This window comes from Chenopodium album, chromosome 22 (assembly GCF_948465745.1).
Source record: "Chenopodium album chromosome 22, dcCheAlbu1.1, whole genome shotgun sequence".
NCBI classification, from domain to species: Eukaryota; Viridiplantae; Streptophyta; class Magnoliopsida; order Caryophyllales; family Amaranthaceae; genus Chenopodium; species Chenopodium album.
In genome coordinates this window covers 34,102,907-34,116,400 of record NC_137855.1, presented here as the reverse complement: position 1 = coordinate 34,116,400, position 13,494 = coordinate 34,102,907, and the positions used below count along the sequence as shown (strand labels likewise).

The 13,494-nt window shown below is 35.0% G+C and overlaps 2 protein-coding genes across 2 annotated transcripts; one reads left to right on the top strand and one right to left on the bottom strand.

The window, feature by feature from the left end:
• Window positions 1-404: 404 nt before the first annotated feature.
• On the top strand, window positions 405-10,996 carry LOC145604716 (uncharacterized). Its single transcript, XM_081660639.1, has 12 exons — window positions 405-705; window positions 2,521-2,585; window positions 3,103-3,201; window positions 3,367-3,499; window positions 3,793-3,852; window positions 5,401-5,460; window positions 7,530-7,652; window positions 8,147-8,218; window positions 8,499-8,636; window positions 9,131-9,286; window positions 9,514-9,612; window positions 10,592-10,996. Exons 1-12 carry the CDS (start codon window positions 481-483, stop codon window positions 10,625-10,627), a joined length of 1,266 nt encoding a protein of 421 aa, XP_081516765.1. The 5' UTR covers window positions 405-480; the 3' UTR covers window positions 10,628-10,996.
• A 758-nt stretch (window positions 10,997-11,754) lies between these two features.
• Window positions 11,755-12,593, bottom strand: LOC145604237 (protein RALF-like 19). Its single transcript, XM_081660172.1, has 2 exons — window positions 12,358-12,593; window positions 11,755-11,902 (listed from the first exon to the last, which is right to left on the bottom strand). The coding sequence occupies exons 1-2, from the start codon at window positions 12,591-12,593 to the stop codon at window positions 11,755-11,757; spliced, it is 384 nt and encodes a 127-aa protein (XP_081516298.1).
• Window positions 12,594-13,494: the final 901 nt, after the last annotated feature.

Here is a 13,494-nt window from a genome sequence, read left to right as displayed (position 1 = left end):
TTAACGAAACGTTTTGATTGACACTAATTTTCAATAGTACCGAGTAGAAGAAAGTAAAAATTAGGTATTTTGGGTACTTGGAAAACACCATTTTATAGTGGTACCAATGAGGAATTCTTGGATTCTAACCACGTTGGTATTTCACATGATACCAACAACAAATCATATTGATACCAACTAAACATTTTTACGTGTATTGTTACTATCTAGAGTATAATGAATTACCAACCTATCTTATATGACATTATACTCCATAATTTTTAAGCGTGGTAAAAGTAAATGGACAGTTTTGCCCTTGTCTAAGTCATTTATGACTTTAGTATTCCTCGGTACCAATTACCAAATGAAAAATCAAAACTTTTTTTTTTTTTTTTTTTCCATCAAGTAAAGTGAAGTATGGGGTAGCAAAAAATGGGTCAGTGAAATAACACAATCTCTTTCTCATTTTCCCTCTCCTCCTCTCGATAAGGCCATCCATTCATGTCGAGAGGAACAGGCAAGCTAGTTGAGCAGGTGAAGCAATTCGCCGATACCCAATACAAAAACTTCACTCACCATTATGGTCAGCAAGTTATTGACGTTTTCGAATTCCCTTTAAGGGTTGTTCTCTCTCCTTTCACCATTGCTTATGGCATTGCTGGTTCTGCCCCTCGAGGTTTTGGTATCCCTGAATTCATCTCCAAAGTTTCCTACACTACTATTTTTGTAAGTTTTTGCACTTACCCTTTTATTTAATCTCTTTTTTGGTATTGGGTTTTGAAGATTTCGAGCTTTGGTTGATTATTTAGTCATAATTTAGCATTTGTTTGGTGGGTATTTTATGGGGTTGTTTGAGAATGTTGAATTGTTAGGGTTCTATGCTGTTTTTATGAGAATTGGGTGCTTAATTTTGCTTGTTGGGTGTGAATTATTATTGACATTTTACCTATTATTGAGTTGTAATTTGACAAATTTGTTGTTTTGATGACATGTTTTGTGGGGATGCTAGATGTTAAATTTATGAGTGAGCATTACAAAATTATCTGGGGCTACTATCCTTGAACAACGAACTTTCGAGCCGGAGTAGGGTATAATATCAAGACGAATTGGCTATGGGATGAGTAATTTAGTATGCTTCTAATGTGGTTATTTTCATTTGTCCTAACTATTGTGGGATAGTTCATTTGTACACCACACATATATGGGGTTTTACACTCCCCGTTACATATGAGTGCACTATTCACTTCAGCCCATTGGAACGGTAAACAACTGTAATTTGCATTAAGGTTGGGTAAGGCCAAATCTCTATACAATTGCATGATTCCAAACATAAAACTCCAAAACCCATCACGACTTTTGCCCGAATATACATTGGTGATGGGATGAAAAAATCCATATGCTTAAATGGTTTTATATTCTTCCGTCTCCTCTAACGTGGGTATAACTCATTTGCAGACAACGCATGTAAGGTGTATAAACCACCACAGCTAATTAGAAAGGTAACCAACAAGAAAAAATATTAGGGCTAGTAAAGGCCAAATTCTCATCTAATTGCATGATTTTAGGCTCAAATTATCAAACAAGTCAACCTTGGCCTTTGTACTGTGTAAACTTTTTGACATTCCAAAAACCGGACATTGAAATAATGACGAAGAGAATTTTGATCAATCATTAGACTTAGTGAAATTTCATTCCTAATAGTGGCAATGACAGACGTAACTATCCATTGTGAAACAGATAATATGTACTTGATCATGAGGTAATAGTTAACTAGGGGTCTTATCCTCTCAAAAGCTCCATCTGATCAATTACAAGCTAACCTAGCTAACCTGTTAGATTTTCAATAATTTGTAAGCTGAGAGTAAGTTTTTCTTTTTGGAAAGACCAACAAGTCATTCTGCTTCTCCTCCCGGGATTCAAAACCTAAACTTATGTAATAATTGTAATAAGTGATTCCATTTGAATTATGGCATGGTCTCAGAGAGTACGGACTAGTTGTAAGCCCAACTGACGCTCCTCATAACTCCCGAGACTTTTTAGGTGGTTATATATATTCTTTTTTCCTCCAAATTGAGCACAACACACATGTATGTGCTTCTTGTACAGTCATATTCACAATTAGTAATTGCTCTGTTGTATATTCATATATTGTACTAGTGCCTCGTTGTTTGATGTTCTTGATTGTCTCCTTTTCTATTGTGGTTGATTTTTTTTTTCCACCTTGCCTACATGCTTGTTTTCTTCTTCTTCTTCTTCTTTTTTTTTTTTTTCTTCTTTCTTTTTCTTTTTTTTTTTTTTCCTTCCATATTATCACCGTAAAGTTAATCTCATTATGGTGCTCTTTGCCAATAAGGGGGCATTACCTTGATGGTATTAAATTTTGCTTTGGGGGACCATTGACACTGAGTTAGAAACTTTAGCAGGATAGGGAAATTGAAACTCAACAAAATTATTTTGTAGAGTGCATGATGAAGATTGAATTTTAAGCTCTAAAGCTCTGATTGATGTGCTTGCTAAATATTCTTTATGCAATTCTTTCAGGCAGTTGCTACTCTTGGAACTTGGGATATTGCATTTGAACTGGGGAAGAAAGTGATATGTCAGAGGTGCTTAAGACCTTCCTTCCAGTTTATTAGTTGTGCTAACCATTCTACTTGCTTTGGCTCCTGAGCTTTTACCTGAAAGAAGGAATTTTTGACATTAAAGTTGGGAGTTTTTTTAAGCATAGCGTAGATATCAATTATGACATACATGGGCTATCAAACCTTTCCATTTCTTTTTTCAACAGTATCAAGATTCCTAACCCCGATCCCCCTCTGCAAGTGTTTCAAGAGACAATTTATTGTTTTCTCCTTTCTTTTAAAGCAAAAAATAACCTTGATGCTATGCCTGGTAAAACCATGCCATGTTTTTTTTTTTTTTTTTTTTTTTTTTGCTCACATTTTATTTTTCTTACAACTCTTATGGCTAAGCTATGGAAACAATATGTTACCATAAAGCTGAGAGATTCTAAATCTTAGATTTTTTTAATCATGTGGACTTTGTTTGTAGTGCGGGCTTTTGAGGCTACAAGTAATACGCATCTAAGACGTTCTATTGTTTTGTTCCCCTTTTCTATTGTAGAGATTGCCGAACTTGTAGTGGATGGCAGGCATTACGATGTACAATGTGCAGAGGCAGTGGGCAAGTACACTATCAAGTGAAAAGTTACACCTTGAAAAGGTAGGCCTAAGCCTTTTCTTGCTTTTATTTTATATAATTACCTACTTTTTCTTTCCTGGCATATGTTCTATAGCATCTTCATACAATAGAAAACTTTTGTCGCTTGTTCGAAATGCTACAAGTAACTCTGAGGTCTCTGACAATATCTGTAATATGTTTTGGCAGCGGAGAAAAACCAACTGCTGAGTCGGTTGCCAATGCAATTGCTAATAATCAAGCTGAGCTGTTTCATATTCCTTCGGCCATTGATCCGCATACACCATTGCCATCGAAGGAGTGTCCTACTTGTGATGGAACAGTAAGACATCTTAGTTCTTACTATTGTAGTGTTGGTATATGTTTGGGCCTAACTATTTCTTGTTTTTTTTTTTTTTTTTTTTTTTTTTTTTTTTTTTTTTTTTTTTTTGGTCACAATCCATCTCAAATTTTTGGCTCTTTGTGGAAAATCATCCTATTTATTTATTTTTTTTTAAAAAAGTTGTAGAGTGTTAATCATGATGGTTTGAAGATCTGTATCTTAAATTCCAGTATTTTCTGCAAAATATGGGAACCTCTCATTTACTGTAATTTTTTTTTTGAATTTTGTTACAGGGTGTGATGAAATGTCCCGAATGTAAGAACAAACTACAAATACGAATCTCTGCTGATGATGTAAGTGCCTTAAATGTCTGATCAGTTTTTAGCCCCTTTAAGCACTTCCATATCCGGCTTCTGATTATGAGCCGTAGCTTTGCTTATTGTTGTTCTTAATCATTTTTGTTGCAATCTTATTTTTCTTGTGGAGGTCCCATATTTGGCATAGGTCAAATTCCTTGCTACTTCCTCCATTTGATATTGTTAATGCAACACTTCCCTTTCTTATATGATTAATTGCAGCATTATAATTTGCATGTTATTTCTCTCTCTCTCTCTCTCTCTCCCCTATTCACATGGGTCCCTCTTTTACCTCTTGCAATCACCTTCTACATCACACGGGCTCCTAAAAACTTGTGCCCTTCCCCCACTCCCATGTTGTAATTGAAGAGCACCAGGGAAGTAAATTTATTTGAGAAAGAGAAAAGTGCTTATTTTACTATAAACAACATTCCATTTTTGTTCTATGGTATAGAAACACTTGTTAATATATTTGTCGTTGTGCTCAGCTTTCAGGAAGGGTCATCCTTTCCATTCGGTGTATAGAAAAAGCATTTTTCCATTAAAGTCTGGCAAGATATGTGAATGGGGTCAAAGAGTTGAAACAACATCCTCAGGACTCTCACTTCATGGAGACATCATTTTATAGGGAAAGGTGTAACTAATGAAAATCTAGACACGTATTAATATAAAATCATAGGGTAGCAATAGGTTTTGCTGATTTATCACCACTGAAATACCATTTCCATGGCCTCCCCATGCCAGATATATTGGGCCTGCACATTTTCAGGAATTTCAGCTTCCACAATTCGATATGTAAACATCAATTATTTTGCATTTGGATATGAATTCTAGATAAACTACATGCGTGCTTAAACAAATAATGAATTATTCAGTGGATCTGTATGCATTGTATGAAGACATGTTAGATAATATCCTGAATCTTTTTCCATGTTCGGATAATCTCAACGGGAAAAAAACTCATGAACGAATTATCTGAAAGTGTTAAGGTCCGAGAATGAAGAGAAATATTGAAGTAATAGGCAGAAGAGTACAAACTACAGAATCTAATAACATTATCACCAACATATCAACCATTAAACAAGGGTCAGAGCTAATCTGTTAAACACTGCAGCTGGATGAATGCTGATGAAGGCTATGTAGTTTGTTTGGAGTATTACACGCTTAAACTTGGCTAAAGCACCCCAATTTCTCCAATCAGGCGCCCTGAAATATGCTGGAAAAAGCATTGTTTGAAAAGCTCTTTTCTAAATTCAAAATGGGCGATTAAGTCTCCTAATAGCGGTTGTGAAATTAAAACCATCTGTATACTCGAATTTAGCGGCCTAGAGTAGCTCTGATGTGCAACAGAGTGATTGTGTTATCAAGAAGAATAGTCCTACAAATTCCACTATGCTTCTGAGTAGTTCTTCTTTTTATTTTATGAATTCCTAGCATTTATATATTGCAAAGCAATATTCTTTCTACAAGAAGTCAAGAACAGTGAATATCTCTTGCAAGACACTGCATGTGTTTGCCAATAATATCTGATGTTTTCCTTTTCAGATTATGGAGCCTCCATGGAAAGCCTATAACGTCTTAAAAAAAATGGACTATCCGTATGAGGTAGGTGCATGGCTCAGTCTCAGCTACATATTTGTCCCTTATTGTCTTCCTGCTCTGTACCATCATCATTAAAGTGTTGCAAGGTCTCCCTTTATTTCTTAGAATCACAAGATTATAATGTTTCTCGAATCTGCAACACAAATTATCTTGTCATTATCTTGATCTTAGATTAAAATGTGGTGGTTGTGACAAGAAAGAATAAGAATCTGTAACTCTTGTTAGTCTGTGCATACATGTACCTATGAGTTGCTTTCACAGTTATAATATGTTGCAGGATGGCATTGGCAATGGTCTGCACTATTTGCAGTATCATTCATTTTCTGTAAGGTTTTAGAGCAAAAGATCAGTTTTTGGTAACCTATAGGGGAATCAGCCAACAAAAAGTGAATAAATTATCTTATCTGTTTGATTTGACATAGCCCCTTGTATGGCAATGTAAATTTAACCATATTAATACAATGAACTTAACGTATTCCTTTACTATTTTCTTGGTTCTTGCTAGTTTTTGAGTAAGACTAATAGTCTAATATAGATGGACTCTAAAGTGTTGCTATAAGATTACATTCTCTTGGGGTGCTCAAATTCCGAAAGAATGACGGGGTTGAGGGAACTACTTTAGTTGGACTCTTCAACAAGGATCTGAGTATAGGACAATGAGTATGCTTTTGAGGGTTGGTCATGGCTTATATTTTTACAAGTTTCATCCAATTGAGGCTATTAAAGTGCACAAATCTCCAAGAATTATTGTATGTGTGCGCTTGAGGTTGGGTGCCTGTATTTATCACGGGTGTAATCGTATGAAGTTATAGCATAGAATTTATGCTGTTTTTTTCTTGGTAATTATAAATTGGTCATAGATGTTCTCAATATTTTTCTTATCTGTTACTAAGTAGTTGCATGTCTTCTACTTTGTTATTGCCTCAGCAAAATTATCTTTCACTTGGCCCTTTGTGTCAAAACTGTCTATTTTCACATTGTAAATGTATATGTATAATATTATACACATGAAAAAGATCTTTGTAAAATAAGATGTACAGCAAGAGGATAAGTTATCTTCACAGAGAAGCGCATATCTATAAAATTGGTATTTTGGCGGAGGCTAGAGGGAGCCTTAGTTTTAAAAGGCGCAAGGCGCACCAAGGCCCCTTGCAGCCTAGGCGTGAGGCACAAGGCGAAGGCCCGCGCCTTTTGTATGCAAGGCACATGTATTTATATATTTATTTCAAATTATTTTTACTTTGGTTGTACTTAATACCAATTAAAAAGATTAATAATAAATTAAATTATGATATATGTAAAGCTAAGGTAATTTGAATTTGAAAAAATGTCCACCATTCTTCAATTTATAACTTAAATCAGTTATTTTCCTTGAGGCGCAAAGGCGCACCTTACCAAAGGCGCTTTGAGGTGCACTAGGCGCGCGCCTTCCGTAGTTGACTGAGCCTCGCCTAGCTAAAGCCCATTTCCCAGAGCCTGGAAGCGCCTAGGCGCGCTCGAGGCGCGCTTTTTAAAACCAAGGAGGGAGCATTGGTTTCTATGCATAGTAAATAAAAATTAAAGATACATCCAATTCTTTGCCAAATTCCAACTGTAATTGACACAAATTTTTGGAATGATGACCATAAATTGCAACAGTGTCAGGTGTTTCATTATTTTGGGGTTTGGGTAACCTGACAGATGTTGTGTGCATCGATTTATAATCTAGCGCAGTGCTTGCCATACCTTGATGTTGTATTTCATAGATAGGATCACGAGTGGCTCTCTAGCTTGAGCGCTTGTGTACACTTTCTTATTTCAGATCCTATAAAAAGAGGGAAACTACCTATGTTAACCCTATGTTATTAGTCATTTCCGAAATGATCCTACTTCACAACATGGAAGTCTTCAAATTATTATAGATACTTTCCCACATAGTTTTTTGAAGTTCAAGGTTATTAGGAGAATGTAAAATAAGTGAGGGTTGAATATTCCCAACATGTGTTACGCCATTTTATGGGATTTATATGGTTTATATGCTTCTTGATTACACTCCTTGTTCACTAACATTATTGCTCTTTTTTTTTTTGCAGCACATTATCCATAGCATGAAGGATCCAAGCATTGCTGCATTTTGGCTTCTAACTATGCCACAGATTGTTGGTGGATTCAACTTTGATGATGAAGTCAAACAGAAAATTTGGTGGCAATACAAGGTTTGAGGTCCTTTCTTGTTACGCTATTAGTTTTGACATGAGTGCATAAAGCTTTCCTTCATCTCTATCTCAAGGCTTGCTTCGTTGGAAACTGTGGCCTAACTAACAAAGTTTTAACCCACTGGCAATGTGGGTTGTCAGTGAATGAGCTAACATGTAGAATCCATCAATTGCATTCTCCTTAGTTATGCTATCTTTCTAAATTTCCTTACTAAGAATATCACTGGTTTAATCAAGCACTCGTGTCTCTCCTCTCATTAAGTACTTTAATTAAAGATTTTTTTTAAAAAATATATTTTCTCATCAATAAGTGCATTCTTTGGGGTGACATACTATATTTAGTTTTGAAATTCCTGAGGAACTTGAAGGATTGATGCTAAAATATGTGTCTACTCTCATCAGTGCATATAATTTCATTCTCTTCTGGATTTTAGATACTCCCTGTTTTGACTCATGATTGGTTTCTGGTATGATGTTTCTTCCTCTTGTTGTAGGAGTCAATGCGTTATGATCAATTGCGAGATGTAGTGGCTCAACGACAGCCTGGCTGGGAAAATTTACAACAAGTAAGTTTTCATTATTTCTTCTAATTTTGCTACTAAAATTATGTTTGGTCATCAAATTTCTGTGTAACTCAGTCTTTTGGCAGACCCCATTTTTGATATTAATGATATGGCCATATGGGTCAAGCTTGAGCTTGGTTAAGCATGACTTAAGCTCGTGATGTTTGAACTAAAGTGTTTCTATGTTGTTTTGGTGCAAGTTGAAGCTCTTTAATATCATATTATTGTTTCAGATTATACTCTAATATTTATAAAGAGGTGTTTCTATATGTTTTGATGACAGGCGTTAGTTACGCTTGATCCTGCCCGGGCTAGAGATGACCCTGTTGTGGTTAAAAATGTACCTTACTACAAGGCCAAAAAAGCACTAGAGATGGAAGTTTTGAAGCTTGATCCTCCACCAAGACCAAAAAATTGGGGTGTAAGTATGATAACTTGTATAGTTGCATATACTAAGCAAAACAGTACAATGGTACATGTACATTAACCCAAGTTAAGTAAATCTAGAACTGGAACTAGCAGGTGTCTAGTCAAGTACTGGTAATCTAAAACCCTAATAATACTAGTGTGGATTTATGCATGTCTTTTGTTGGCAAATACATTCTTTTTGCAGCTGGCACCTGGCTAAGAAGCTGTGACTGTTAGAACTTGTTTTCTGAAATTTATGCAAGTCTGTTGTAGAAAATTCTGTTCTTGTTAACAAGTGGTTTTTTTTTTCCCCCAATTAGTTCTCAATAGGAAGTAACATAAATATAAGCCTATACTATGGACAAAAATATGGCAAGAAGGACTTACTATGTTTTCATGAGCTTGATATGCTCTATTTCATTGAGTAAGTTTATTCAACTGAAAATGCATAACTGAAGCATGATTGTCTGGATTAACTACTATGTATGAAATGTTTTGCAATTACAGGAATTGAATCTTCCATTAGATGCATCTTCTTGGAACAAGGATGACCTTAAAGATCCGAAGAAGATGGATGAAATGACTCTTCTCCTCAACGCTCAAAGGGAGATTGCTGAAAAAATTTTGGATGCACAATGGGAGGCAAAATGGCGTCATAATAAGGTTAATCATATCAATGTATTTCGATTAATTCATTTCAAAATGGCAGCAAACCCACGAATTAATCCATGTAGAAAATCTGCAATTGAATATCAAAAGAAGCAATTAATCTGCCACTTTCCTGAATATAGACTTAAAGTTGGCTTTTTAGTTTTTACGTATGTATATTCTTGGGGGGAATAATCCATGGTTACATTTTGAATATGTTGCTTGTCTTTCTCAATGTGTAGTTGAATGAGATGTTGGAAGAGAAGGTGCAACCATATATTCAGAATGTTGACACCCTTTCTCAACCAATCATCATGCACCCACCAGCTGAAGACAAAAAGGTTCGTATCATCCTAAACACTAATCTACTTTCAAATTTATTTTGTTTGAATTAATCACTACAATAGTTCTTTCATTCAAATGGTTAGGTATAATCTGTAGTTTTTCCTGTATTGATATGCTAACAATCCACAAAAGTAAGTGCCATTGTTTAGCCTATAATCTGCATTGTAAATGACTGCTATTAGGATATTATGTATGTACTTCGTATATGCTATCTATTGTTGGTAGAATATCAACATATGGGACAAGGAAATCAAATGGACGACATTCAGCTTTCTGATACTAAGAACAATTATGTATACGTATGATGATTAAGATAATGAACTTTGCTTCAAAAATTGAAGAAAAAAGCACTGAAAAATGATTTGACTGTTGGCAGTGGAACATGATCTTCTGGACATAAGTTACATATAGAATAAAATTCATGAGATATTGTTCATATCTGATACAAAGAGGGCTATAAAATATCTAAAACATTGAAAACAAAATGGTGCTGGGCTTGTGGCAAATAGTTTCCTTGAAGACAAGATAATAGCTGAAATTAAACATTGTTTAATATCAGACTACAATCAACCTTCTAGAAGATGATATATTTTATTGTCTATTGCTGGAAATATTTTGTGGAAGAGAATTCCAAAGCCATTCCAAAGAAATGTTAGAGGACATTATGGTGAACTAAGATGGGGAAGGTTTCGATCACAAGGAGCTTTATAATAAAATTATGGGGAAAAAAAGGGGAGATAAGTGGTACGTTTGTGTTATAATACAGTGCTTGTTGATAAGGTTGGAAAAGATTTCCCATCTTGGAGACGAGGACATCACTCCTCCCTTGAGATAATTTGTTTAGACAGCAGTTGTAGCATGTGGACTTCATATATATAGTGACTTGGATCAGGCTGCTCAAATACAGACAGAATTATCCCACTGCATCATCATTGAGATTTTCTATTTCTTACAATGATGTTCTATGTATTGCAGAGGAAATCAAGGCAGCGGAGATGGTGGTTCTTTTGAAAAAAGATTATACGAGATCAACAAGGGTATTGTATTTTTTGATAGGATGTGGCTTCTGAAGATTGTTATAATATGTACATGTTGGAGTAGTCACTCAGTTATCTGTAGTTTAGTTTACTTTTGTGTCTTCAAGCTTTGTTTTAGCTTGATGATGGTTGGATCTGTTTCTAGCGTTATAATCAAGCAATTCTAGCCTTGTAAACCCAAGTTTTTCAGACATATTCCCCTTGTTTATTACAGGGAAAGAGGATCATACAGTTGGTAATACCTTGAGCTAGTAGGTTGCTTCATATTATTATTTAAAGGAATAATTTCATAAGAGTAGTTGATTTCCAAGGTTCTATCAAAGCTTTTTACTAACCTAAATAATGTTTCCGGCCAAGTACTAGACCCCTTGTTTCGCATCTTATCTGCTACAGTTGGAATCCTAGAAACACAGTATAGACTAGCATACGAGTGATTAGTGAATGTCGCACAGCTCTAAATGTCCATTGACGGATCATCAAAACACTCAATAGGAGGCAGCAAGCTAAGTTATGGCACAAAAAGAACACGACTTCAGTTGATGCCCCCATCAAGAGGTAATCAGTCCTAATCTGTGGAGGTTCGAACTTGTTAAGAAACTCACAGGATAAGGTGCAGTGCAGCATCATTGGTAATTTCTGAAGATACTAACCTCAGTCTTCTGGTAGATTAGGCTTTCTAAGTTACTAGGCTAAACAATTTACATAAGAAACATGAGCAAATGAATGAAATATTCATATATCTTTATTTTTCGAACAAAATTGAACAAGGCTTTCGCCTAAAATACAAAAGTTGCTGATGGTGTAGAACAATAGAAACAAACATATTCCAGTGGAACAATGCAACAAAGCCATACCCTAGATGATCAGGGAAAATGTCTAAGTAAACATATTTTTTTTTTTCTTTATTCAAGATAAATTTGTTCCAGAAAATGAAAAGGCAAGAGTACAAAAAACCATATCATAAATTTGAAATGAAAGTAAAAAATGTATAGGTTAGGATTAATTAAGACGTACAATAATGGTAAACCAAGTTTAATCATACAATTCCTCTCGTATTACATAGGAGAAAAAGGCTCCTGTTAAGCGAAATCGGTGTTATGATTAACCAAGGTTTCTAGCGCAATGGGTGATGTAGGTGCAGCCTCTATTGTAGGGGTTGGCCCTAGTGTTACGGTTGCAGTTGTAGTATGACCGCCCTCGTCGATTGCATGGTACGTTGTTCTTCTTCAATGCATCGTAGCTTATGTACCTGCGCTTTACAAAGTTACCCTGGCCTCAAAGTTCACCTTGAAATTTTCCTTATAGTTTTTGAACAATATGCATTTAACAACATTTATAAGATACTTTATTTATGTGACACTAGATATTTTGTATACGTGACTCTAGAGATTTCAATCATTACCATGATCAAATTTCAAGGAAATGATTTTAATAATACTAGTAGGACCGATGAGTCTTTAGCCTAGTAGAAAAGACTAAGCCTCTGTGTATGATAGGTCACATGTTTAAATCTATGTCTCTATTTGTAAATTGTAATGCCCTTGTGACTCATTGGCACAAAAAATAAAATATATTTTAACAGGCATGGTCCATTATAACGTTATAACGTGACAATTATATTTGATTCACATGTTCTCTTAGCTTAGCTAGGTAGAAAATACATGCATGCATGATCCATGCAATTACAACATAGGTCTACATTACCTTCTCCCACGCAACTGGCGGCGATCCTCATCATTAGTGTCTATCACCTCATCTTCCTCATCACCAATGCAATCTCCTAGGCGTCCATTACACGTACGCATGATAGGCAGGTCGCCGTCACCATTAGAGGCCAAGGATCGGGACATCCCCCAAGTCGAATCATCGAACGATGAGTATGACTCGGTCCCTATCACCAAGGCCAAGAGAACAACAACAAGCCATAGTTTAAAAGCCATGCAACTTTCTAAGAGAAACCAAAAAAAATTGAAGAAGAGAGAAAAGATATAAAATGTGTGTTATAATTTATTAAGGGGTATTTGATATATTTTCTTCCCTTCTTGTCCAAATACGTAGGAAATTGGAAAGAATATAGGTGGTTATTAGGGTAATGGAATGAGAGAAAGAGGGGGAGATGGATGGTGGTGAAAATGAGGGATTTTGAGGGTGAAAAAGCCAGTTAATTATGCTTTGTTTATAATTTTTAATTTGGTTTTTAGTTGGAAAATTATGATTTGCAATGTGTGTTAGAACGTTATTTTCGTAGGGATCTTCCCACTTTTTTCTTCTAAAAAGTGTTATTTTTTCATGTTCTTGACCAAATATTCAACATTATTTCCAAATTAAGGTTATTATATGATTGGTATTATGAGTTTATTTCGGTTGGTTTGTTGACATTTTCATGTGAAATTTCCTTGAGAAAATTTCAAGTTATTACAATAAGAATAATGGATGTGCATAGGTTCATAAGAGTTATCTCAAATAGCTTTTTAAAATCATACAAATATAAGTTACATATTGAAAAAAATGTAGGGGTACAAATATAGGTTACATATTCAAAAAAAAAAATGTAGTGATATTTCCTAAATACAGGTTACATATGGAAAAAATGTAGGGATACAAATATAAGTTACATATTGAAGGGAGAAATTAAAATTAACACACATAAGTAATGGGTGTCAAATAACAATTTTGTCCTAATTAAAAAGTTACTCTAATTTACATTCTTGTCCTCCCACTTTCTTACCCTAGTCAAGTAAAAATAGATTGCCAATGTACTAAATTGTCATTTCATGTGTTCAACTAACAAACAAGTACAACTAATAAGCTAATTTTGCCAAACTTCTCTACATAATAAGC